The sequence below is a fragment of the Mustela erminea genome, chromosome 10 (genome assembly GCF_009829155.1).
Source record: "Mustela erminea isolate mMusErm1 chromosome 10, mMusErm1.Pri, whole genome shotgun sequence".
Lineage (NCBI taxonomy): Eukaryota > Metazoa > Chordata > Mammalia > Carnivora > Mustelidae > Mustela > Mustela erminea.
Window position 1 is genome coordinate 88,962,441 of NC_045623.1, and position 26,762 is coordinate 88,989,202.

The following is a 26,762-nucleotide window of genomic DNA, read 5'->3' on the forward strand; positions in this document are numbered from 1 at the left end:
CAGGAGGCTGCGCTTGCGCAGGGGAGTCACGTGGTTGCTGGGCCGGGGAAATGGCGGCTCCAGGAGAGAGCGGGGCTTCGGCTGGCGGAGGGAGCACCGAGGAAGCATTTATGACCTTCTACAGTGAGGTGAACACCCAGTGAGGAGTAGTGGCACCGGGGTGACTCTGTCCGGTCCTACTTTCCCAGCGGGCAAAGGCGGTGGTCTTTCTGGCCTGGACCGTTGGGCGGCTCCTCCTGTCTGGCCTTCGGGAAGGTGGGGGGCTGGGGGTGTGTGTTAGTCTCTGCCTGATAGCTGCTTGGGGAATCCCTGGGGCATCGAAAAAGGGGCCAGGGTCCGACGTCTGCGGGTAGACGACGAGTGTGGCCAACGAAGTGCCAGGGCGCGAGCAGAGGTCCCCAAGTCCGCGGAGTCGGAGCCTGGCAGGGGCTGGCAGAAGCTGGCGTTCTTGGGGGCGACTTAACTGTCTTGGGCCTCATTTTTGTTCTAAACGGAAGCACTCTTCCCTCTTAGTGCTCTGTAATGAGTTGTATTAGTGGTTATTTCTGCCATTCGTGAACGCCAGGCATTATGCATCATGCCAGGTATGCATTATCTGTTTTATAGATGCTGAGATTTGGGGAGGTGAAGTAATTTGCTCTGGGTCCTAAAGCAAATAACAGCTTGGTATCATGTTAGGACTGGAGTCAGTTTGGTCTGAGCCTCGATTACTGTTGCATTTCCAGGGCCTAGGACATAGTAATAGCTTGGTAAATATTTGTTGAATAAGTGAAAGAAAAGCATACCATTTGTAGTCAGAGGACCTTGGATTGGATTTTTGAAAGGTGGTTAATTGGACTGTGGTTGAATTTTTTTCAAGGCATTGATTTTTTAGATTCTCCATTTCCACTTCTGTAAAGCGAAGAGAATATTAAAACGAGTTTTATGAAGGTTAAACGAGTTAGTGTTTCAGAAAGGGTCTAAGAGTTAAAGCTGAAGATGGACCTCTCTGAATTGGCATGGGTTTGAGGAACGGAATTGCGCCCCTCTAGGCCGTGAGCTACTCAGTTCAGCAATATGTCACATTGATCTTTTATCTTTTATTTTTAACAGTGTTTGTTACATAGTAGTTTCTCCAAAGTATTAAATTTAAAAATGGAGTTAGCACAACTTTTATAGTTTGTTCTTTTGAGATGCCCAGTTAACTTGAAAATGTTGATAAACTGGTACTACAATTTATTGACCTCTAAGACTGCTCTGCGGTTGCACAGGAAATTGTTTCACTTACCATCTCTTAGTTGAAGAGAGAAAGAAAAGAAAAAAGAAAAGCAATCCTGGTTTGTTTGAATTGAATGAGAGAAAGTACCTAAAGGAGGACCCTTCAGTCATCATTCAGTCAATGTTATTGGGTACCTGACACATACTAGTGTACTGTTTAGATGCTAGAGGTATGTTGGTGGACAACAGAGAAAAATCCCGTTTTCTTAGAGCTTGCATTCTATAGAGAAGGATAAGCATAAACAAACATGTACAATGTAGTGTCAGGTAGTGAGTGATAAGTGCTATGAGGAAGGAGATAGAGTATAGGGAGTAGGGAGTGGCATGCTATCTTAAAGAAAGTGAAGAGGGAAGATACTGAGAAGGAATGGCTTTTTATGTTACTGAAATTATTTCCAAACTCCTTTTGGCCATAGGAGTAAATGTGGACTATAACATACCAGTGATACATTTTAACTAGTATTACAGCTTTGACAGTGGCGCCAAGGATGTTTTCCTGGCACTGCTTGGTGCTTGTTCTCCTTAGCATTGTCTTTGGGTCAGGGGTTTTTCTTTTTCTTTTTCTTTTCCTTCCTTTCTTTTAAGATTTTATTTATTTATTTATTTGGGTGGGGAGGGGCAGAGAGAGGGGAAGAGAAAGAATCCCAAGCAAACTCTGCATTGAGTGCAGAATGGGACACAGGGCTCGATCCCAGGACCCTGAGATCATGATCTGAGTGGAAATCAAGAGTTGGGTCCCCAACCGATTGAGCACCTGGGCCAGGGATTTTCCTAACTCTATTTGAGTTTGGTAGGCAGAGTTACTTACTCCCATATTACTTTTTTTTTTTTTTAAGATTTTATTTATTTATTTGACAGACAGATCACAAGCAGGCAGAGAGGCAGGCAGAGAGGCCAGAGGAAGCAGGCTCCCTGCTGAGCAGAGAGCCCGATGTGGGGCTCGATCCCAGGACCCTGGGATCATGACCTGAGCTGAAGGCAGAGGCTTTAATCCACTGAGTCACTCAGGTGCCCCTCCCATATACTTTTTTAATGCTGTTTTCAGTATATATTTCAGTGTGATTGTATTTTTCTTAAATAAAAAGTTGTAAATTAAATATGAACAGCACATCTTCCATCATTACAGTGGAAGTTTTTTGAAAGTGGCAGCTGTGATATATTTATGTTTGAATATTCTTGGTTCCTCAAACTGTTGCAGTTAAAATTCTTGTTTGCAAGTTGAGTAGTTGGAAACAAGTCAGTTAACCTCTCTAAGTCTCAGTTTTCTTATCTGTAATATGGGGATAATAGGAATATTTACTGTATAGGATGGTTGGGAGGAATAACTATGTGTAAAATTTTTATATTATTAGAATTCAGTAAATGATAGCTATTGTAATTATTCCCAAAACATTTGGCAAACTGTCTTCCACATGTAGACAAATATTTGCTGAACATGTGAGTAGCTTCTTAAGATGACAATTCAGAGTTTATTATTGAACTTTACTAATAAAGTTTTTATCTCCCTTCATTTTAGGTGAAACAGATAGAGAAGAGAGATTCAGTTCTAACATCCAAAAATCAGATTGAAAGATTGACCCGTCCTGGTTCTTCCTACTTCAATTTGAACCCATTTGAGGTGAGCTGTCTGATGTTGCTGCAGCTTTGTGATGGGGGAGCTTTGCATAGCTGCAGACCGACTTGTGTGTGTGTGTGCAGAACACACACTTAATTTGTCTTATAGTTGGAACTGAGATTTGGTGGTTTTATTGTGAGCCGAGGTTGAGAGGCATAATGTTAAGGAAAATGAGAGGTCTTTACCTTGTTACATATTCTCCATCTTCTACCAACCCAAATATATAGGTCTTCATTTTCAGATGTGAAGGGATAGCTAGCCTTGACCAATTTAGGATCTTGATTAAGTTTGCTTATTACAGCTTTTCTGTTTTACTGCAGTAACAAGTATTAAAAACTCAATGACCAAAAAATGATCATAAGGTTGTAGACAAGCAAATATACTTCTTGGGTTTCCTTAGTTTTCTTATTTTATTTATTTATTTTTAAAAAAGATTTTATTTATTTGACAGACAGAGATCACAAGTAGGCAGAGAGGCAGGCAGAGAGAGAGAGGAGGAAGCAGGCTCTCCATTGAGCAGAGAGCCCGACGTGGGGCTCGATCCCAGGACCCTGGGATCATGACCTGAGCTGAAGGCAGAGGCTTTTACCCACTGAGCCACCCAGACGCCCCATTTTACTTATTTTTAAAAGATTTTTATTTATTAGAGAGAAAGAGAGAGAGAGAGAGAAAGAGATAGCAAGAGAGAGCGTGAGCCGAGAGGAGAGGGAGAAGCAGTCTCCCCGGGAGCGGGGAGCCAGATGTAGGGCTCAAGCCCAGGACTCTGGGGTCATGACCTGAGCCAAAGGCAGGTGCTTAACGTCTTGAGCCACTGAGGTGGTCCTAGTTTTATTTTAAAACTTTTCCTAATTATGAAAGTAAATCATATTTCTTTTTTTTTTTTTAGATTTTATTTGTTTGTTTTTGACAGGAAGTAGGATGGTGGGCATGAATAGGGAAGGGGCAGTGCCAAGGTTCTCATGAGTGCAGAGCCCTCCATTTGTCCAAGGGACCACGATTAGGGATGTATTTGACCCCATAGCCATCTGGGATAAGCTGCTTTTCAGCCATCATGTCTTCAAATTTATCCACATTAAACTTAGTAAAACCCTACTTCTTGGAGATGTGGATCTTCTGGCGGCCAGGGAACTTGAACTTGGCCCTGTGTGGAGCCTGAATCTCTGCTTCTTGTTCTGCAACTTGCTATGGATGGACATGATGACTTGACTAATGTCGACCCTGGCTTCTGTGCCCTGGGGCTTTCCAAAGGCACCCTGCATATCTCTCTACAGCCTAGATTGGAGATAGCATGAGGTCAGACCTCCATGTCCACTGGAAAGGACTGTCTCCAAGGTCCCTTAGGGCAACCCATACAATCAACAGGCTGCATAGCCAAGGAGGCTACTGTTTGCAGCTGTGGCATACTGGACCCCTATGGAGAAAGAGCACAGTCAGCTTAATGGCTGGAGAGATTTGTTTTATTTAAAGATTTTATTTATTTATTTGTCAGAGAGAGAGGGCACAAGCAGGGGAAGTGGCAGAGGGAGAGGGAGAAGCAGGCCTTCCGCTGAGCAAGGAGCCCGATGTGGGACTAGATCCCAGGACCCAGGGACCATGACCTGAGCCAAAGACAGATGCTTAACCGACTGAGCCACCCTGGCATCCCAAGATTTTATTCATTTATTTGACAGAGAAAGAATATAAGCATGGGAGTGGCAGAGAGAGAGGAAGAATGATATGGGCCTCCATTCTGCTCAGGTCATGATCCCAGAGCTGAAGGCAAGTGCTTAACCAACTGAGCCACCCAGGTGCCCCAGTAAACCATATGTCTTACAAAGATTTGAAATATAAAGAAAGCAAGAAGGGGCGCCTGGGTGGCTCAGTGGGTTAAGCCTCTGCCTTTGGCTCAGGTCATGATCTCAGGGTCCTGGGATTGAGCCCTGCATCGGGCTCCCTGCTCAGCAGGGAGCCTGCTTCCCCCTCTCTCTCTCTGCCTGCCTTTCTGCCTACGTGTGAACTCTGTCAAACAAATAAATACAATCTTAAAAAAAAAACTTTTAAAGAAAGCAAGAATAATCATGTGTAATCCCATCTAAGAGAAATAGCCACTCTTAATTGTTTATACATCAGCTATTTTTAATGTTTTATTTTAGGGGCACCTGGGTGGCTCAGTTGATTGGGCAACTGACTCTTGATACAAGCTCAAGTCTTGATCTCAGTGTCATGAGTTCAAGTCCCATGATGCTAGGCATGGAGCCTACCTTAAAAAAAAAAAAAATTATTTATTTATTTAAAATATTTTATTTATTTATTTGACAGAGAGAGATCGCAGGTAAGCAGAGAGGCAGGCAGAAAGAGAGAGCGAGGAAAGCAGGCTCCCTGCTGAGCAGAGAGCCCAATGCGGTACTCATCCCAGGACCCTGAGATCATGACCTGAGCTGGAGGCAGCAGCTTAACCCACTGAGCCACCCAGGCGCCCCAAAAAAGTTTTATTTTAAAACAAGGAGGATGGGGACGCCTGGGTGGCTCAGTTGGTTGAGCAGCTGCCTTCGGCTCAGGTCATGATCCCAGCGTCCTGGGATCGAGTCCCACATCGGGCTCCTTGCTCAGCCGGGAGCCTGCTTCTCCCTCTGCCTCTGCCTGCCATTCTCTCTGCCTGTGCTCGCTCTCTCCCCCTCTCTCTCTCTGATTTAAAAAAAAAAAAAAAAAAAAAAAAAAACAAGGAGGATGATGCACTTCATTCTTAATATTTTAAATGCTGTATTATGTAAAATACATATTTGTGTACATTTCTTTTTTATGATTGATTTTTTTTAATAAAAGTTTATCCTTAAATATACAACAGGATTTAAGACAAAACTTCATTGCAGCTATAGGTAGCAACAGATGCAATGACAAGGAATCTGGATGTTTAAACAGGAATGGAATTAAAGATCATCATTGCCTCCGGCACAAGGAACAGCTTACTTTTTGCCAGTTTTTTTAATTCCACGTGTAGCCAGGGGCCTTTACCTGTGGCCTTTGATTTTAGCTCCTCAAGTTTCTTTTGCTTCTTTTTCTGTTTCTGCTTGAATGCTGTATCTTCCTCATCCATCTTCTTGTCCTATTTCTTGGACTGCTTCGGGAGCTTTCTCTCACCACCTTCACAGCTGGACATGGTGCCTGCCGCCCCTTCCCCAGACCTTGTTACTGGAAGCAGTAGATACATTTGTGAAAGTCTTTATAATTATTTAAGTAACTCCTTTATCGTAGGATATCTAAACTAGTTTCTAATAGTTTACCACTAAATTTTGGCATGAATATTGTTACAGCTTATAAAAAGACTGAGTATTAAAAACCTTTTTTTTTATTTATTTATTTATTTATTTATTTATTTTAGAGATCACAAGTAGGCAGAGAGGCAGGCAGAGAGAGAGAGGAGGAAGCAGGCTACCCGCTGAGCAGAGAGCCCGATTCAGGGCTCGATCCCAGGGCCCTGGTATCATGACCTGAGCCGAAGGCAGAGACTTCAACCCACTGAGCCACGCAGGCACCCCAAGAGTTTTTACATTTTAAAACAATCTCAGATTTGTGGAAAGGTTAGGAGTGTACCGTGGAGACTTTCTTAGACGAGCTAGTACTAAGTTGTCCATATTGCTGCCCTTTTGCCCTGCAGTACTTCGATGTATTTTTCCTATGGGAGGCACTCTCCTGAAGCACAGTATAACCATAAAAATCAGGAAACAAACACCGATAACATTGTTACCATGTAGTTCTCAGACCCCATTCAGTTTGCCTGTTGTCTCAGTAATGTCCTGTGTCGCAAAAGGATCCAGCCCAGAGTCAGCGGTTAAATTTAGTTGTCATGTCCCTTTAGCCTTCAGCCTGGAACAGATCCTCAGCAATTCCTTAACTTTGGTGACCTTACTGTTTCTGAAGATTATAGGCCAGTTATTTTATTTTATTTTTTATTTTTTTTTAAAGATTTTATTTATTTATTTGACAGAGAGAAATCACAAGTAGTCGGAGAGGCAGGCAGAGAGAGAGAGAGAGGGAAGCAGGCTCCCTGCTGAACAGAGAGCCCGATGCGGGACTCGATCCCAGGACCCTGAGATCATGACCTGAGCCGAAGGCAGCGGCTTAACCCACTGAGCCACCCAGGCGCCCTAGGCCAGTTATTTTAGAGCATATCTCTCAACTTGAGTTTTGTTTGATGTTTCTTCAACTGGATTCAGTTTATGCTATGTTGGCAGGGATATCACAGAAGTGATACTGTATTCTTCTCTTTGCAACTTATAAAGTACATGGTATTTCCATTAGTCTTATCCTATGACTAATGATGTTAACTGCACCACTTTAAGAGGTAAAAGCTATGTTTATTCATGAAGTTACTTTTATCCTTCTTTGTAATAACTATTTTATGGGGAGGTACTTTGAGACTCTGTAAATACCCTCTCCTTATCAGAGTTTCAATTTATTCATTTATTAGTATAGATTGAGGGTTTCCTATTTTATTCAGTGTGTTATATTTTGATATTATTTATTTTATTGCTCAGGTTGTCCCAAATTTGGTGAGTGGGTTACCTTTCAAGCCAGATCCTATCTTTCAAAATGTCTTCATCATTCTTTGATTACTAGGCACTCTTTTTTTTTTTTTTAAGATTTTATTTATTTATTTGACAGAGAGAGATCACAAGCAGGCAGAGAGGCAGGCAGAGAGAGAGAAGGAAGCAGGCTCCCCGCGGAGCAGAGAGCCCGATGCGGGGCTCGATCCCAGGACCCTGAGACCACAACCTGAGCCAAAGGCAGTGGCTTAACCCACTGAGCCACCCAGGCGCCCCTGATTACTAGGCACTCTTGTACTTTTCCTCACTCAGCCTAAAATTAATCGTTTCAGTGAGGAGCTCTGGTTCCTTTTAGTGAAGGATGTATTTAGAAGTCAAGATGTGGGTGCTAAGTGTACTCATTGCTGTTGGGAATGTCACTGCCCCTAGACCCTCATGGTAGATAGGGCCAAGGACTGGGTGAGTGTGGTGTGTGTGCCCACACGCTGGTGCATTTGCATACATGTGTATATACATGTATTTGCATCCAATTTCAATCTAACATTACAGAGTTTATTCTTATTTTTTTTCCTTTACATGCTTGTGGTTCCTTTTCATAGTGAGAACTTGGACTCTCCCTATCATAAATATAAATATATATATATATATATTTTAAATTTAATTGATCTCTGGGGTGCCTGGGTGGCTCAGTAGGTTAAAGCCTTTGCCTTCAGCTCAGGTCATGATCCCAGGGTCCTGGGATCGAGCCCTGTATCGGGCTCTCTGCTCAGCAGGGACCTGCTTTCTCTCTCTGCCTGCCTCTCTGCCTACTTGTAATCTCTGTGTGTCAAATAAATAAATAAAATCTTTAAAAAAATTTTTAATTGATCTTCTATTTGCATCTGATCTCCCAGCTGCCATTCCCTCCCTCTTATGAATGCCCTCCTCACGCTTCTTTATTCTGACACCAACACTAGGCTGCCTTACTGAGCAAAAAACCCTTCCCACCATACCGGAGCTCAAAACTCCCATGCCAGCTTACCCTTCTATGTAGGTGCGTTCCTCACCTAGCCCAGGCTCCCTGTGCTTGCCCTCTACCCCTGGGGAGTCCAGCATTCTCCTCATCAAGCAGGTGTCTTTTTACCCTGCTCTGGCTTTGACACCCTGTGTTAGGCTAACTTCCTATGAGAACACCCTCCTCATCTTACTTTGGCTTTAACTGCATGCTCCGGGTCACCCCTGTGTGTGGAGGTATCTTCACTCTGCTCAGTTCCAACTTCTGCGCCAGCCATACTTTGATACAAATGCTCTCTACATCCTGCTTGGGTTCTGACACCTCTTGTTGGGCTGCCTTCTTACAGTGGATGCCCTCCTACATGGAAACCCACCTCACCAAGCACAGGTTTCCCGTGCCAGGCCATGCCTTTGTGGAGATGTTCTTTTTTTTTTTTTTTTTTAAGGATTTTATTTATTCATTTGACACAGAGAGATCACAAGTAGGCAGAGAGGCAGGCAGAGAGAGAGAGAGGAGGAAGCAGGCTCCCCGCGGAGCAGAGAACCCAATGCGGGACTCGATCCCAGGACCCTGAGATCATGACCTGAGCCGAAGGCAGCAGCTTAACCCACTGAGCCACCCAGGCGCCCTGTGGAGATGTTCTTGCTTGGGCTCCTATACTCTGTGCCAGGCCACCTTCCCTTGTGGACCCTGCTCAGTCTCAAATACCCAGTGGTGGCCTCTGCTTCCATGTGGATGCCTTGCTTATCCCCCTTGGGCTCTGATACCCTGTACTTGGCTACCTTCCCATGTTCAGTCTTACCCTGCTTAGGTGTTAACACCTTATGCCAGGCTGCCTGTCCACTGAAGTGCCCTTCTTAACCCACTTTGTACCTCCATGTCTGGCTGCCCTTCCATGTGGATGCTCTTCTCACCTGTTTGTGCTCCACCACTGTGCGACTGGCCACAATTCCCTCTGTGGTCACCACTGTCTTCATCCCAGATGGGCTTTGGCACTGCTCTGGGCTGTTTTGATGCCCCACCCAGAGAAGATGTCTACTAGTAGATGTCTAAGTGCCTGGCCTCACTTAATGTGTTTGTATTGTATTGCTCAGAAAGGGAAGGGGAAGATGGAAAGCTTAAAGAGTACTTTTTTTTTTTTTTTTATAAAATTTTTTTTTTTTTAAAGATTTTATTTATTTATTTGACAGAGAGAGATCACAAGTAGGCAGAGAGGCAGGCAGAGAGAGAGAGAGGAGGAAGCAGGCTCCCTGCTGAGCAGAGAGCCCGATGCGGGACTCGATCCCAGGACCCTGAGATCATTACCTGAGCCGAAGGCAGCGGCTTAACCCACTGAGCCACCCAGGCGCCCTTAAAGAGTACTTTTGAGCCTGGCTGGCTCAGTTGGTAGAGCCTGCGACTCTTGATCTCAGGATTACGAGTTTGAGCCCCATGTTGAATGTAGAGTTTACTTAAAAAATGAACAAAATCTTTTACTTATTTATTTTATTTTATTTTATTTTTAAAGATTTAAAAAATTTATTTATTTGACAGAGAGAGAGATCACAAGTAGGCGGGGGGGGGGAGCAGGCTCCCCACTGAGCAGAGAGCCTGATGTGGGGCTCGATCCCAGGACCCTGAGATCTTAACCCGAGACGAAGGCAGAGGCTTTAACCCACTGAGCCACCCAGGCACCCCATAAACAAAATCTTTTAAAAAAGTACTTTCGATTTGATTTTGGGAAGGGCATGGAGAAGATAATTTGTTTGAGAAGTGATAAAGAATTTGATGGTACATCCTTTCTGTTTAACCATACTCTTAAATTGTATGTAGTACCATGAAAAGGGGACATGTGATCATGTAACTTACCCATTTATTTGTTAAGGTAATCCATGTTTCCTCTGGAGATCTGATTGACAAGAAGTGACAGATTGTTGGGACTAGTATAAAGGCTCGGATTTTAATGCCCTACTAGTTTCTGTGATTCTGGAAGGTCCTGCCCCATAGCTTCTGTCCTGATTATAGGAAGTATGTTTGAGTATATATATACATTATGCATACATATATACATGTTTGCGTAACGTATACAGTTGACCCTTGAACAATGCATGGATTAGGCATGTAAACCCTTGCACAGTCAAAAATGCATGTGTAACTTTGGACTCCCCCAAATTTTAACTGCTGATAACTACTCTTGACTGGAAGCCTTACTGATAACATAAAACATCAGTTAACACATATTTTGTATGTTATATGTATTAAATACTGTATTCCTATAATAAAGTAAGCTAGACAAAAGAAAATATTAAAATCATAAGGGAAAATATATTTATAGTAGTATACTGTATTTATTGAAAAGAAAATCTGTATGTAAGTTGACCTATACAGTTCAAACCTGTGTTGTTCAAGGGTTGACTGCATGAGTGTGTGTGTGTATGTATGTATTTGAATATATACATCTTTACACAAAGATATGCTAAGGTTGACACACTGGGGAAGATGGGACATTGTGTTTGAATGGGCAGGACTCCATGACTACCCATTAGAATATTTGTCTTTTCTATTTTCTACACATGTGCTGGCCTCTTTATAGGGTGGACGTCATTGTCATAGTCTCCTTATAAAGTTGCTTTTTGACTCTAAGTCAGAATCTTAGGTGTTCCTGGTGACCCAGGAATTGAGTGATTTTTGCTTTTCATGCAGCAGCTATTGAGCCATCTAAATGAATCTGATTTTTCTAGAGAGGTAAGCCGCCGGGTCTTCTAGTAAGGAGAGTAATGCAGTCATGGCTGTCATCTCAGTTGTCAGCTGAACTGTGAATGGTCTTCCTAGACATTATCTTACTGAGCAGCAGGCAGAAAAGGGAGAAGGGTGGACTGGGAGTCTGAGGGCTCTTCTCAGAAGTCCTTATACAAGGAGCATTTTTTTCCTTCCTGCCATCTCTGCAGCTCCCTATTTGGACACACGACTAACCTTCAGCCATTACGCAAACATCTTTTTTTCTGTGCTCTGCAGTGATTCTTGGGTTGAGGGCCCTTCCCCACTTTCTTCCCAAAGCTTAGATGAACCTGTGTCCCTGCTCAGTCCTACCCTTTTTGTGTTCCTTATTTTGATTTAACTTAAAGATGCCAGCAGGGAGCATCACTGACTTTTATTTTCTTTCTGTCTTATTAAGTACCTGGGAAGGAAAGGTATTTCTCTCGAAGAACTCTGGTACTTGCGTGTTATTAACAGGTTATGGAGGTCAGATGGGACAGAGACTGGATTCCTGTTTGAAGCGGAAGATCCCAAGGGAGGCTATTACAGTTTGAATTCAGAAACTTGTATAAATGTCAGGTATTTTTGTTAATGTGAGATGATTAGTTAACCCTCTGAGGTCTAAGACTGTAGATTCTTCATTGTAGTATCCCTAAAGCCTGAGACATAGTAGGAGATCAGAAAATTTTCCAAGAATCTGAACAGATCTGTGGGCTTCCTAAGAACCATATTGGTAATATGGCATTTATCTTGTTTGTTTTGGTTTTTTTTTTTTTCCTTGCATTTATCATGTTGGAAGAATTACTTATTACTTGTCTGTTCTTCCCCAGTTGGATGTTAAATTCCATGAGATTAGTAGTGAGCATAGTAGCTAGCAGCCCTTGGTGCTCCAAAAATTTGTACCCAGTGGGAAGCTGGCTTCAGAGAGGTTTAGGCCACAGGGATAGGCCCGCTGTTTCCTTTGTATTTCCACATATGGTACCTCCAACTCTTAAAGATAGGAAAGGGGTTGGATTAGCTTTGAAGGCACGCAGTCAATATTTGTTGCCTGTGATCACATGTGCACTTGTGATACAACTCTTGGAAAAATAACTTCAGGCCGGTATGTGTGTGTTTGTGTTTGGATATATACATACCTCCTTCATTTTTGCCAAATCATCTGAAAGTAAGCTGTAGACTTGTGAGGCTTCATGCCTAAATAATTTACCACACATCTCAGAACAAGAACAAATCTCTGTGTAACCACAACACCATAACGACACCTAAGAAAAACATTAATTCATTAACAAGATCATTCTAATGGAGTCCACACTCAAGCAGCCCCGTTTGTCCCCCAAATCACAGTTATAGCTATTTTATTTGTTTAACTTGGGAACCAGTCAAGGTTTATGAATTGCCTTTTGGTATGGTTAGCTCTGGGTGTAACTTTATTGAAGGCTTTTTTGGTGTGTCAAAGTGGGAAGTTTTCTTTCTCATTCATTATGGACACCTGGGGTCTGTTGGGTTTTGGTTTGCTCCAGGACGTTTCTTTTCCCCAGAACCAAGGTAAGGTAAAATTCTCTTCTGAATATTTGTGTAGGTACAGCTATTTCCCTTTGTCTGTAAATCTTTTATGGTTGCATACTTCCTCTTGAGTGACTTTTCTCCAATTCCTTTCTCCCTTGGGAAGTCATGAGGGGACACAGGGAATCTTGAAAATTCTTTGCTTTAAAGTTCTTCTTTTCCCTCACCCTGAATGAATGTCTGCCTAGCATTGGAGAGTGGGCCTGCTTCTGTCATAACCTTCCAAAGTCTGGCAAATGCAGTGGTGTTCAGCTTCATTGCCTACCAATAACTTCATTACTGTAGGTGGGCTGTTGGAATGTTTTGAAAGCTTGCAATAATCTTGACGTTACTTGTTACCACGTTTTTAAAAAACAGTGCAAGCATCTGACTGAGCTTGGTGGATTACTTTGCAGTTTAATTTCTAGTATGTATTTTTCCTTTCAAGGTTTATTTTCATTTTTTTCCTCTTTGCTGCTCCTCCCCACCTGCCCCTTGCCGCCACCGCCGCCCCCCTCCCCTGCTACTAACTGATCCCTAGTTCTGCTAACTTCAAATGTACTTATTTCTAAATGCCATCATTTCTTGCTGGTGCTTCTCAGACTTGAAAAGATTCAGATCATTTGGGGATCTTGTTGTACTGAAGTGGGGCCTTCTCTTCTGAATTTCTAACAAACTCTTCTCACCCTCTGCCCTTTCAGGACCTTCCTCTGGCCTTGAATACCAAGTAAATAAATACTAGGTGCACTGTTGAATCCATGGACTACACTGTGAAATCATCTGCTTTAATTGTATATAACATTCCCTTCCCCCAAAGCACTTATTATATGGTAATTAAAAAAATATGTTTTCCCTGTTTATTTATCTTTGCATTTCTAGTACATAGCAGTGTGTTCAGCAGATAGTAGCTACTATATAGATGTTTGAATGAATGTATGTATTTGTGGTGCTGGGGTGAGGATCTTTGATGAGGACTGTCTACACCAGCTTACCTAGGCTTTGAGAGGAATGATTAAGTTTATTTTTAAAAATCAAGGTTGCTTGAAAAATACAGGTGCTTCCATTTGGCTGTACCTCAGTTCTAATGAGTTGGAATTAGACTTTTCTAGAGTAGGGCCCAGGCATCACTCACAGGTCTTCACAGGCAGTTCTGATGTTCACTCTGGGCTGAGAGCCATTGGCCCATGTGTTTTACAGATATAAATGGAGCCCAGTAGACCTTTCTGGATTGAAAATCAGGGATCCAGCCTGATTTTTCTCCTTATTGCATATTTATGCTTTTCCCACATTTGCAAAGATAAGTAGGGATGGGTAGGGGGTAATTTCTATAATGAATGAAGGGAAAATGCAACATGATCTGGAAACATGTCTCTGGGTATAAGGTAAATTCTGCTGATGGAATAAAAGTAGCTACTGTATTGAGAACCCTAAAGTGGTGTAATTGTTACTCTGTTACTGATCTGCTCATTTATGTTTCTTTTTAAAAGTATTTTATTTTTAAATATAATCTCTATATGCAATATGGGGCTCGAACTCATGACCCCAAGAACAAGAGTTGCACGTTCTACTGATTGAGCCAGTCGGGCACCCATTTATATTTCTTGAGCATTTTTTAGAACTGTGTGCCAGGCAGGTTCTGAAATGCTGAGTACTGTTCTAGGTGGTGATTATAATATATATAATTACTGGATACCTGTTAAATTCATAAATCCTTTTAATCTCTTTTACAGTGTTGATTTTGATTCTTTCAGGTTCTTCAGATCGATCCTGAAGTGACAGATGAAGAAATAAAAAAGAGGTTTCGACAGGTACAGTACTGTTCCCCTGTAATAGATGGAGCTTGATTTGGGAGTACAGTAAGCACATAATTCTCTTAGGACTTCTATTATGACTTATGGGCCCAAATTTAACTTTTTTTTTTAAAGATTTATTTATTATAGAGAGAGAGAGCATGCATGTGTACGGGTGGCAGGGGGTGGCATGGAAGGGCAAAGGGAGAGGGAGAGAGACTCTCAAGCAGACTCCTCACTGAGTGGGGAGCCCAACACGGAGCTTGATCTCACAACCCTGAGTTCATGCCCTGAGCCAAAACAGAGTCGGACGCTTAACTGACTGAGCCACCCAGGTATCCCTTAGCTTTTCTTTTTTTACCCTTAAGACTTTTTAACTCTTAAAAAAAAAAAAATACACCTCATAGTGACAAAATTCATAAATAACTTCTAAAGACCACGGCTTGCCTCTGACATTCGCACTGCTGGCAGTGGTAGATTTGTTGCTAGGCCGTAAAGCCCGGCGACAGCTGCATTCAGCAGACTTGGGAAGGTTACAGCAGGAGCGTGCCCACTCTCAAGCCAAGGCATGTGGTTGGGAGTGAGGGCGCAGAATAGGACAAATTTGACTTCTGAATAGAATGAATTTCATATCCAAATAGAATCTTTCCAGCCCCTTAATCAGGAGAAATACAATATAGAACAGTAGAATTTAATTCTCTGCCTTCCCAGGGAGAATATGTTAAATGATTTGTAACAGGTTTTTGTTTTTGTTTTTGTTTTTTAAGATTTTATTTACTTATTTTTAGAGAGAGAACACATGCAAGCAGGCCGAGGGAGGGAGGAGCAGAGGGGGTGCGAGAGGGAAAGGAAGGAATCTCAAGCAGACTTCCCCCTGAGCACAAACCCTGACTCAGGCCTCTATCTCAAGACCCTGGGACCTGAGCTGAAACCGAGAGTCAGATGCAGAGCCACCCACATGCCCTTCATAAAAGTTTTTAAATTGTTTAAGATCTCCTTCCTCAGTTATTTTATCTTTTGCAAACTTAAATAAGTACCCAAGAGATACCTGGTTTCGTACAGAGTGCTTTCCCCAGTCTGATGTTTTATAACCTGAGCTTATAAAATATTATAGTAACCTTTTAAAAAATGCTTCCAATTTTGATAGCTGAGTAATCTTCAGCCTTTTCTTCTAGGAGTTAAATAATCATACTCCTTGTAACCTGTCTTTACTGACTGGATTTTCTGTATGTTTCATGTCTTTTTTTTTAAACTTCACCCAACTTTTTTATATCTCTTATGTTCTTCATATTTTAAGAGGACCTAACCAGTGCTAAATATAATTCTCAGTTCCGGCAGGACATACTTGTTTTTAGTTTTGTTTTTAAAGATTTTATTAGTTTATTTGACACAGAGAGAGAGATCACAAGCCGGCAGAGAGGCAGGCAGAGAGAGGGGGGAAGCAGGCTCCCTGCTGAGCAGAGAGCTCGATGTGGGGCTCGATCCCGGACCCTGGGATCCTGACCTAAGCCTGATCATGACCTGAGCAGCTTAATCCACTGAGCCACCCGGTGCCCAGGACATACTTATTAATATCCAGTGTTGTGTCTGCTTCTTTGATACTGTAATTGCCCCCACTTTGCTGACTCATAATTATCTTCTGATCTACTATTAAGCCAAGATGTTTTTTGTCTTTGCCTACCCAGGCATTTCCCATTATATAATTTCCTAGCTTTTTTTTTTTTTTTTTTTAAAGTTTATTTATTTATTTATTTGAGAGACAGAGATCACAAGTAGGCAGAGAGGCAGGCAGAGAGAGAGGAAGAGAAGCAGGCTCCCCACTGAGCAGAGAGCCCGATGTGGGGCTCGATCCCAGGGCCCTGGGACCACGACCCGAGCCGAGGGCAGAGGCTTTAACCCACTGAGCCACCCAGGCGCCCCATAATTTCCTAGCTTTTTATAGAGTTCTACTCTGCACCTATGTTCAGCTTTTCTTCTTTTTCTCTAAAATTTCAAGCTTCCTATTGTAATTCATTAGCAGTCTTTCCCAATTTAACATAAGCAAGCATTCAGATCCATAGTCAGAACAACTATTTATGTAGCTATACAAAGAACTCAATAAGAGTTCTTTAGTCATTAATATGATCTAATAGTTAAGAGTGTGAGCCTTAGGGGCACTTGGGTGGCTCAGTCAGTTAAGCATCTGACTCTTGGTTTTGGTTCAGGTCATGATATCAGGGTCGTGAGTTGGAGTCCCACATCAGTCTCTGTGCTTAGCGGGTGGTCTGCTTCTCGCCCTCTTTCCCTCACCCCGCTCATGCACGCATGTGTGCACTCAGCGCTCCTTCTCTCAAAGAAAGAAAAAAAAGTGTGGGCCCTACACCTGTTTGACTTGAGTTCCAGTCTTGGCCATACCCTTTATAAACAGTTTGAACAAGTTACTTTCAACCTTTCTGTGCCTGTTACCGCATTTGTAAAATGCACATAATGATGATAGTTATATGCTAACTGTTGTCAGTGCGTGTTGGACAGTATGTTAAGTTTCTTACTTGTATTTCATCCTTAAGAACCCAGTAAGACAGAGGTACCTGGTGTTGTCCTGTTTACAGAGAAGGAAACTGGCACAGAGATAGGCTGGGAGAACTGCTCAAGGTCGGAGCCGGAAGGCGACTGAAGTTGGAATTAGAGCTCAAGATTCTGGCTCTCCAGTAATGCTGGATTTAGCATTTGATTCCCACTTGTATCATTCCCCCAACACAGTCCCACTGTTCCAACTAGTCGATTTTGGTCTGTCAGTGACGGTAGGTCAGTGATTCTTAATCCTGGCTGTCTGAAAATATCACCTAGGAGATTTTTGCTTGTTATTTTAACTTTTTTATTATAAAAAACTTAAATTACATTTTAAAAAGGAAGAGTAGAACAGTGAACACCCATATACTCATCATCTGTGTGTAACGGTTCACCTCTTAACTCTATGTTTTTGGCTGAATTGTTGTAAGTTACAGACAGCATGCTACTTTATCCCAAATACATCATCATGTGTCCCCCCAAGAAAAAAAAAAAGGACATTTCCTTGCATTTCTTACTTGTCTTACCTAGCAAAATTAACACTCCAATAGAGGTCTAGAAAGTACAGTTGCCAGAGACTGATCAGAGGTTCTGAGGGTAGAAAGTAGACCTATATTTTTAAAAAGCTTTACAGGGTTGTGAGCGCTTGGGTGGCTCAGTCATTTGGACATCCGACTCTTGCTTTCTGCTTGGGTCATGATCTTAGGGTCGTGGGATCAGGCCGAGTTGGGCTCCAAGCTCAGCAGGGAACCTGTGTATCCTGCTCCTCCTGCTCCCTGCTCGTGTGCACGCTCGCGCTTTCTCTCAAATAAATAAATAAATAAATTCTTAAGGAGAAAAGGCTTTACAGGGTTGGAGCATAGCCAGAACTAAGAACCACTTCTTTTTTTTTTCCCCCAAAGATTTTATTTTATTTCCAGTTAATATACAGCATATATTAATTTCAGGTACAATAGAGTGATTCAGCGCTTTCATGCATCACCTGGTACTCATCGCAGTGTGCTCCTTAGTCCCCTCTCCTGTTTAGCTCATCCCCCTGTACTCACCCCCGCCCCCAACACACAAGAGAACCATCACTTAAAATTACAAGTTCTTTTAGGAAAGAGATCATGTCTCATATGTGCTTTAGCCTCTTCAGTGCTTGGTATAAGGGATGTAATAGGAACCGGGTGCTTCTCAGTTTCTCTTCTGCAACCTCATGGCGTCCTGCTGATGTGAGACTTTTATTTGTTCTTAAGTTTGTGATTAAAACCCTACATGTCTCTCAGCTGTGCATTGACCTTCTGGTGAATTTTAAGGACCAGTATTTCTGCACATTTTATGATATTTATTAATTTGTTGAAAAAGCTTCCAGCTGACAGTGTTTTTTTCCATTAACACCTTAGAGCTTTTGGCACAGTGCAGGTGAAGAGTGACTAAACATTCCTCTCGTTGACAAACCTACCTTTCCTCTTATTTTAGTTATCCATATTGGTGCACCCTGACAAAAACCAAGACGATGCTGACAGAGCACAAAAGGCTTTTGAAGGTATTTGTAAATTTACCTGCTTCCAAGAACTTTTTTATCAATGCTAGGGACTAACTGTTCTTTGTCCTGGATCAAGAAAGGAATGTTACAGTTTTGTCTTCTGGTCATGAAGAAGCTGTGGTTTTCAGTAGAACAATTGTTCCAAAGCAGAATGTTGCTGTTTAAGAAATAGATCTTAACTTTGCTTTGTTAAAACTTTTACGTGCCAAGACTGTTACTACGTAGGATCATTTTTCTTTTTTGAACATAAAAAAAAGTAACTGGCAGTATTTTATCACTGAATTAAATCTAGATGTGGTGTATTTAGTCTTGAGGGTATATTTAATTTTTTCCAAGGCTCGCAAGGAAAGTCATTGCTATAGTTGTATGTTTTTTAAATTAGTTTAACGACAGTAAATAATATAACAAAGTAGGGGATGCTTTTAGATGACACAAGTCCATTTACACTGCCTGAGTATAGTTCAGACTTTCAGAGGGTGTTTGCAGAAACAGTTAATTTCAATGTTTTGCATTAGCTGTGGACAAAGCTTACAAGTTGCTACTGGATCAGGAACAAAAGAAGAGGGCCCTGGATGTAATTCAGGCAGGAAAAGAATACGTGGAACACACTGTAAGTATTTATAGTGCTGCCGTGTTTACAGGAAGTATTAGCAAGCCTTGGGCACCTTGCAGGAGGGTAAATGTTAACATAGCAATACCTACTGGTGTAACTTGTGACCTCTTATCTGGTCTCCGAAAGTTTGCTGTGGTGCTCATGAATAGGGCGTGCCCTAGAGCTCAGGATGTGGAGTGGCTAGGAGGCTGCCCTTCCCTCTTCCTTGCCAGCGCCAGGCTGCAGTGAGAGGTCCTCTCTTGCCCTCTCCTCACAGTGTTGTCACATTACCCAGTTCTGAGAGTGGAAGAGTGGAGCAGCCACGATGAAGATTTTTATTCTTGTCTCTGTGAAGGGGTTGGAACGTGGGCTTGAGAAAGATTGGCAAGGGGTCGTGAGTAAATTTTTTTTAAAAATAGGAGGAGGTGCGTATCCATATTAGTAATAGGGTTTGGGAAGGAGTCAACTAAAATAAGTTCAGTTATAGTTAATTTTATTTTTTTGCATTGCCTAAATCTCCCTAGTGGTGGGAAGTGTTAAGATGGTTTGCATGAGGTAAGAAAGGTCTTTGTTTTAATTTTTTACATGCTGGGCAAGAATTGTAAGGCCATTTGTAAGAGCTGTTTCAATTGGGAGTGAATATGAATGTGACCTTTGAAGTGCTTTGGAATCTGAAACAGAACTGTGTAACCAATAATAATAATAATGAGTCCAATTTAGATGAAGAAAATGAGTAAAACGAGGAGAAAGATGGCCATAACTAGGCCTTGTTGGTCATACGTTGGAAGTGGTACCTTTAGGCCAGATTTTGGTAGAAATCAGAAAAGGACCTGTCAAATTCTCCTTGAATTCTTGTGGTAGTTACTTTTTTCTCTGTATGCCAAAAAGGAGCCATCCTCAGACTTTTTGGCCACGAGGTGGCAGTAGTGTTCTTCTGAGCTTGGAAGGCGCTGGCGTTTCGCTGGAGCAGTAGTGGATGATTATTAGAGTAATGCATTCTTGTGTGAAGGAATATATGTAATTTGTTTTTTAGATCTCAGTGGTGGCCAACACGATAAAAAAAAGTCAGTTAATATGATTGGTTTAAGAGGGTTTCACAGTGAAAATTACAATAATGCAGTTGTTGAAATACCAGAGAACAATTAAACTTAATGCCACAAATTTGGTAGCTTGTTCTAAAACTTGACAAATACATTTTCTTTGCTATAAACACTTAACTACCAGCGGCAAAAGAGAGTTGGGTAATCTGTTCAATGTATCCAAGGTTCTTTGGCTCTGGCCTAGGATCTGATGAGTTGGGGACAAGTTCACTGCCGGTCCCCTTCCATCCTTCCCGGTGGATTGGATTTTAGATGAGGTTTAGAGGAAGGACCCCTGGTTATTAGTTCTCCTTTGATTGCATTGTTGTTGTGGAGGGGGAGGGTAGAGGCTCATTTTATTTCCACATAAACCTTTGGTCATGCCTGTACCTGCAGAAGGTGCATGTGCCATTTGTGTGCAGCTTAATGGATAGTCTCAATTTTTTGATGAAAAACATTCTTTTTAGGTAAAAGAGAGAAAAAAGCAATTAAAGAAGGAAGGAAAACCTACAAATGTGGAGGAAGATGACCCTGAGCTGGTGAGTGAGATTTGGGAAAAGCCACGCTGTCGCCTGAGCTTGATTGCTGGGTTCAAGAGAGGGAAGCCTAAGGAGTGCCTCATATGTGCATTAACATTTTGTTTTAACTTAAAATATTTAAATGTATGTCCCTGCACCTATTTTTAAGCTTCGTCCTTTTTTTTTTTTTTTTTGTCATGGGGCCATGGCCTTTTCTTTCAGTGTGTGTCTGCTGATTGGCGTTTGCCATTGACTTTTATTTTATAAAACACACACACACAGTATCAGCCATGGTTTGTACTTCTAATGTTTTTTGCAGTACGTTGAAACTTAGTTATTTGCGAAGCAAAACTTAGGTATTTGTGAAGCAAAACCCAAGAGCAAAATCCTAGCTATATATGATTCATTGGTTGTTTTGTTTTGTTTTTGCATAAAGAGGAACAGTACCTTCATTGCTTTGCCGGGTAAGGAGGCTGCAGCAAGCTAAGGCCTTCGGAAGTGCAAGCCCACCCGGATGATTTGTTTTCCAGTCTTTTTCGGATGTCTCAACCTGTACCTAATTTCACAGCAGTATTTAATGTATTTTTTTATGATTATTTTTTCTTTTTAAAGATTTTATTTCTTTATTAGAGAGTACGTGCACAAACAGGAGAGCAGCAGGCAGAGGGAGAAGCAGGCTTCCTGCTGAACAAGGAGCCGGATGCTGGACTTGATCCCAGGACCCTGAGATCATGACCTGAGCTGAAGGCAGCAGCTTAACTGACTGAGCCACCCAGGCTCAGTAATACTGGTTCCCCAATGCCAGTATTTTTAGGGACTTAACGTTTATTGAATCTTTCTAAAGCATCCACCCACTTAGTTTTAAAAGGAAACCAGCATTTATTTGTAACCATATTCATCAATTTCTGTGATACTTAAATCTCGTAGTAGTTGTTGCACCTGGCCCAGAGCACTTTGGGAACAACCATACGTGACTCTAACCAGCTAGTAAACGGCTTTCTACCAGCCATGAGTGCTCACTGTGCTCCAGGTGATAATTTACAGAGAAATGGAGAACATTGCTTTATCCACTGGGTGTTTTTTTTTTTTTTTTTAAGATTTTAATTTATTTACTTGATGGACAGAGATCACAAATAGGCAGAGAGGCAGACAGAGAGGGGCAGGGAAGCGGGTTCTCTGCCAAGCAGAGAGCCTGATGCGGGGCCTGATCCCAAGACCCTGAGATGATGACCTGAACCGGAGGTAGAGGCTTAACCCGCTGAGCCACCCAGGCACCCCTACTTACCTTGGTTTTAAAGATTTATATTTATTTCTTGCTAGGGAAGCTTGCCTACAACTCCTTGCTTCAGTGATTTTGCTGACAGTGATTGGCCCTGTCTTCTGTGTGGCAACACTGCTTGTGAACTGTGAGGTCACCTTTTGCACTAGCCACCTGTTTTGAATTTACTCTGTCACAGTATTTCAGTTTTTTCTCCTCAGTCTTATTTTCTCTTCCCTTTCCTTTAATGATCTCTGGTCTTTTTTGAAGACTCTCTTATAAATACTCCTTTGGTCCTCCTGAGTTTTTGAGAACCCTAACTTTTTTAAGTTGTCTTTTTTTCCCTCCCCCGATTATAAAGGAACACGTGCTAATGATAGAACATTTGGAAAAAACAGAAGAATATAAAGAATTCAGTCATGAGTAACCATCTGTCCAAGAGAGTTTGGAGCCTTTAAAGATACTGAAATACTCTTACAGATGCCTTCACTCCTTTGATGTTTGTCCTTATTAGAGTCTGGGGTTTGTCAGTGTTGGCTTTTATTGAGCAGTGGCTGGCAGATAACAGTATTAAAAAGAAGTGACAAATTCTGGGGCTCCTTTACTTCCCTTTCTCTCCGTATATTACTCTTTTTTTTTTTTTTAAGATTTTATTTATTTGACAGATAGAGATCACAAGTAGGCTGAGAGGCAGGCAGAGAGAGAGAGAGGAGGAAGCAGGCTCCCTGCTGAGCAGAGAGCCTGATGTGGGGCTCGATCCCAGAATCCTGGGATCATGATCCGAGCCGAAGGCAGAGGCTTTAGGCCACTGAGCCACCCAGGCACCCCTGTATATTACTCTTTGCTCCAGTGTCTCTGCTTTTGGGATTCAGGCTCTATGAAATCTGCATGATGGATTAGTTTCTATTTTTCTTTGTATTTTGGGGGGGAAAGTTTTAAAGATAGTTCTGTTTTCTGTCTTTTTTTTTGTTGTTATTTTGTTATTTTCTGTTTTCTGTCTTGTGTTATTTTTTTCCCCATCTGCACATTACTTAGAGTGTAAGTCCGACTATAAATGAGACCCAAAAAGATGGTGGTTTGAACAAGACAGTGATTTGTTTTCTGTCCTGTGTAATACAGTCTTTGGGAAGATGGCCGCTGGCATGGCAGCACTGGACCACGTGTCATCCAAGGACTCATTCTCCTCTCTGTGGCTCTGCCAGCAAGGATGCTGCCCCCTCCTCAGTCCAGAGTGTGTCATCACCTCACCCATGTTCCAAACAGCAGAATAGAGGAAGGGGACAAGGAAGGATTACATGTACTCCCTCTAAGAACATTCTAGGAAATTGCTGCATCACTTCTCTTTATGTCCCATTGGCTAAAACCTAAGTTACATGGCCACACCTAGTTGTAAAGAAGCCTAGGAAATACAGGCTTCTGTGTTGGGTGACCAGGTACCTAAAGAGAAGGGATTTTACGTGGAAGGAGAACAGGGGATGGCGGGTGGGGGACTCGTAACTACTAGCTCGGACAGTTCCGCTGTAGTCAGTAACTGACTCCTGAAATGGGTCTGCTTGGTAGCAACTTCTAGTACCTGGCTGGGAGCCTGGCACAGAGTAATTTATAAGATATTTGTAAAAAGAAAGAATGAAAGTTATTTTTTCGAGGTTCTTTGGAAGAAAGGGTCCTCCCACATGGTTGTGATAAGCAGGTAGAAGTTTTTTTCTCTTTGGTATTTTACACCAGAGCGAGTTTCTTACGTATCATCCTCATGGTGAAAGTGGAAAGATCTCCTAGGCGATTGTGATTTATCTCCCAGGAGAGAGCATCATCAAGTAGTTCTCTCTGAACTCTTTCTTCCTTGCAGGTTCTAACATGCTTTTTGTCTTGGGCTCTGTCTAAAAGTGCTTGATTGAAGTTACTGGTAAAATACTGACTTTTACTTTCTTTCGTTCTTAATTTTCTTGTAGTTCAAACAAGCAGTATATAAACAGACCATGAAACTCTTTGCCGAGCTGGAAATTAAAAGGAAAGAGAGAGAAGCCAAAGAGATGCATGAAAGGTATACATCAGACTATTTATTTAATCCATCTAATAAATACCTAGATTAACCAAAATTGGTCTTTGGGATTTTCCTAATGAAGGATTTTTCTAATCAAGGAATTACATAGTATATCATTTAAGAAACTGTGTAAAATAGTTATATGAAGCAGCCAAACTTTGGAATCCCTAGGGTAAGAAATTGTCTCTTACTTTTGGGAAATATTGAATAGACCTGTCCTTAGGTAGTTTTTAATCAAGAGTGCTGTGTGTTTTCTTCCTGATTTCCTGGAGTTTATAAAGTTACTTATTTATTTTTTAAAGATTTTATTTGTTTATTTGACAGAGAGAGACAGTGAGAGAGGGCATACAAGCAGGGGAAGTGGGAGAGGGAGAAGCAGGCTCCCCAGTGAGCAGGGAGCCCAACGTGGGACTCAATCCCAGATCCTGGGATCTTGACCTGAGCCAAAGGCAGATGCTTAATGACTGAGCCACCCAAGGCGCGCCAGTAGGCAATTACTGAGGCCAGAATCTTTTGTGTGACTAGTGGCTGCAGCTTTGGCGAGTCTGTATTATTTACTGTATAGTGTAATCACTTACAGTATATTTATTGTCCCCAAGTATGATTTCCTTTATCAGAAATATTGAGGTTAATTTGATTTATGTATTTTGTATTGTTGATTAGTGTTTAGCAGTAACCATGTTTTGCTAGTTGAGGTTGTGTGAAATGTCCTTGTTTTGGGTTTGGGTCTTGTCCAGAGATCCTGTTGAGTAAGAACCTCTGCTGTTGTTACAGTCATTCAACTGAAGTAGGCCGGCCTGGGTTTTCAAGACGGCTTTCTCCCAGACTGAGCCCCGAACCTATAGACAGAGCCCATAACCTACGATTGGTGTTGGCTCACCTTGACAACCTAACACATCTGTCCGTGTAACAAGGGTATTTATATCCTGCCCTGTAGCTTTGCCCATGGCCCATCTGTGTGCTTTAGAGTAAGACATTCATGAAAAGGCTCTGAGCCTTCTCCAGACAGTCATTTTTATAGAACCCTAGGGAACTGATTTACTTTGTATACCTGTTTCTGTGGGGAGATTGCTTAACCTGTATGGTTAAAAGAATCTCTTAAGTATCACATCAATACTCTGGTCTGGTTCTTCCTAGGAAGCGACAAAGGGAAGAAGAGATTGAAGCTCAAGAAAAAGCCAAACGAGAAAGGGAGTGGCAGAAAAACTTTGAGGTAAGTTTCCAGGGTGGTTAGGGATTCTCATTCCAGACTAAGAAAACTTCCCAGCATCGAGACTTGGTTCCTGGGGCACTGCCAGGACTGACTGGGGCAGAGGAACAGAGAAAGAGGAGCAGGAGCTTTGGAGGACGAGTCCCAGCTCAGCTGCCTGTGCGCTCTCTAGCCTTGGTAAGGGCAGGAAGGGTCCCTGAACAGCGTCTTAGAGATTATGGAACACACAGCTGCCAAGTGGGCTCGAGAAAAGTGCTTTGCACGTTTAGATCAGGCAGTAGTCATGGAGTGGTGCCCTACTTAAGAGGTCTGTTAGGAGAAACTGGAGGCTCTTGTGACCCTGATATCCCGGCTTTTGAACTTGACTCCTCTTTAACACCCTGGTTACATTTTTCAGGTACACAGCCAATTTCCTGAATTGAGCCATGTTCGGTGTCTTTTCTTCTGTAACATTCAGATCCCAGGCTAGGGACTGGTTAACCAGAGTGGATGACTGTTTTCTGTCCCCCTGCTTGTATGCAGGGAGAGAGAGTGAGTAGGTCTCCTGATAAGCCGGGAGAGACCCTCGTGACCCTCTCAGCATAACTGGCTGGTCACTGTGCTGGCTTTGAGCCTCTGTCCAAGGTTTGTGGGGCCGAAGGCAGGTGCAGTGCAAAGAGCGGCCGTACTGCTGGCTATGTGTATGACCTTGAGAAAGTGATCTGACCTCCGAGCCGCAGGGTTGTCATTTGTGAAATGGTAGCAGCGCCGCCTGCAGCAGACAGCTGGTTCGTGGGCCCTGGAAGTAACCGCTGCCGACTCTCTAGCCCTGAGGTCCCCAGCAGATGTTGTGATGATGTCGTCCTCTTCTTCTAGCTCACAGCTGGTCCTGCTTGCTGGGGATGGGATGCCAGTTTTTGTGGGCCTGTGGAAGTGGGAGGAAAGCTCTGCTTGTGGTTTATTCCAGTGGGCTGAGCCGGGCTGGGCTCTGGGGATGGCAGAGCAGGTCCAGGCCCATCTTCTCGTTCACTAGCTCCCTCATCCCAAACCTCTTTTGTGCTCAGGAAAGTCGAGATGGTCGTGTGGACAGCTGGCGAAACTTCCAAGCAAATACAAAGGGCAAGAAAGAGAAGAAAAATCGGACCTTCCTGAGACCACCGAAAGTAAAAATGGAGCAGCGTGAGTGACCAGCTGGGCTCACCGCCACAGAACCTTCCCCCAGCGTCTCCCCTCCTGCTTCGAAGGACTCATTCTTTCCTCCCATTGCCACCCCAACATAGAGTAGTAGTTGCTTTTCGTCCATTTTGTTTTCAATACAATTTAATATCAATCAGAGTAATTCTTTTGTACATTGAAATGAGGGGCTCAGTTAAAAATGAAACCTTCCCCCACCCCCTACCCCTAGATCAACCAGGATTGGAAGGTGCCACTGTGAGTGTTACCTTCTCTTCCCACAGCCTGTAACTTAATGTTTTGTACTTCACTGAATTGTGATGGTTAGAAACTTCGTGTATAGTTTGTGGAAATTATCCAATTAAACATATTGCTTAAAA

General features: G+C 42.4%; 1 protein-coding gene and 1 non-coding gene across 3 annotated transcripts; one reads left to right on the forward strand and one right to left on the reverse strand.

Annotated features, from left to right (window-relative positions):
- DNAJC8 (DnaJ heat shock protein family (Hsp40) member C8) lies at positions 1-26,762 on the forward strand. 2 transcript variants are annotated; one of them, XM_032302002.1, is made up of 9 exons: positions 1-128; positions 2,774-2,875; positions 14,419-14,475; positions 18,466-18,532; positions 19,048-19,142; positions 20,671-20,742; positions 23,929-24,020; positions 25,158-25,233; positions 26,274-26,762. In XM_032302002.1, the coding sequence occupies exons 1-9, from the start codon at positions 51-53 to the stop codon at positions 26,394-26,396; spliced, it is 762 nt and encodes a 253-aa protein (XP_032157893.1). In that variant the 5' UTR covers positions 1-50; the 3' UTR covers positions 26,397-26,762. The 2 variants fall into 2 exon arrangements, with proteins under 2 accessions (XP_032157893.1, XP_032157894.1); XM_032302003.1 differs by lacking the exon at positions 1-128 and adding an exon at positions 13,369-13,497.
- On the reverse strand, positions 4,192-4,320 carry LOC116568385. The gene has a single exon (XR_004276592.1). It is a non-coding gene; the product is annotated as a small nucleolar RNA SNORA70 (small nucleolar RNA).

Coding starts and splice junctions, on each gene's coding strand:
- DNAJC8 (XM_032302002.1), top strand. CDS start 51: ATGGCGGCTCCAGGAGAGAGCGGGGCTTCGGCTGGCGGAGGGAGCACC. Junction 2,876..14,418: donor TCAATTTGAACCCATTTGAG/GTGAGCTGTCTG, acceptor TGATTCTTTCAG/GTTCTTCAGATCGATCCTGA. Junction 24,021..25,157: donor GCCAAAGAGATGCATGAAAG/GTATACATCAGA, acceptor GGTTCTTCCTAG/GAAGCGACAAAGGGAAGAAG.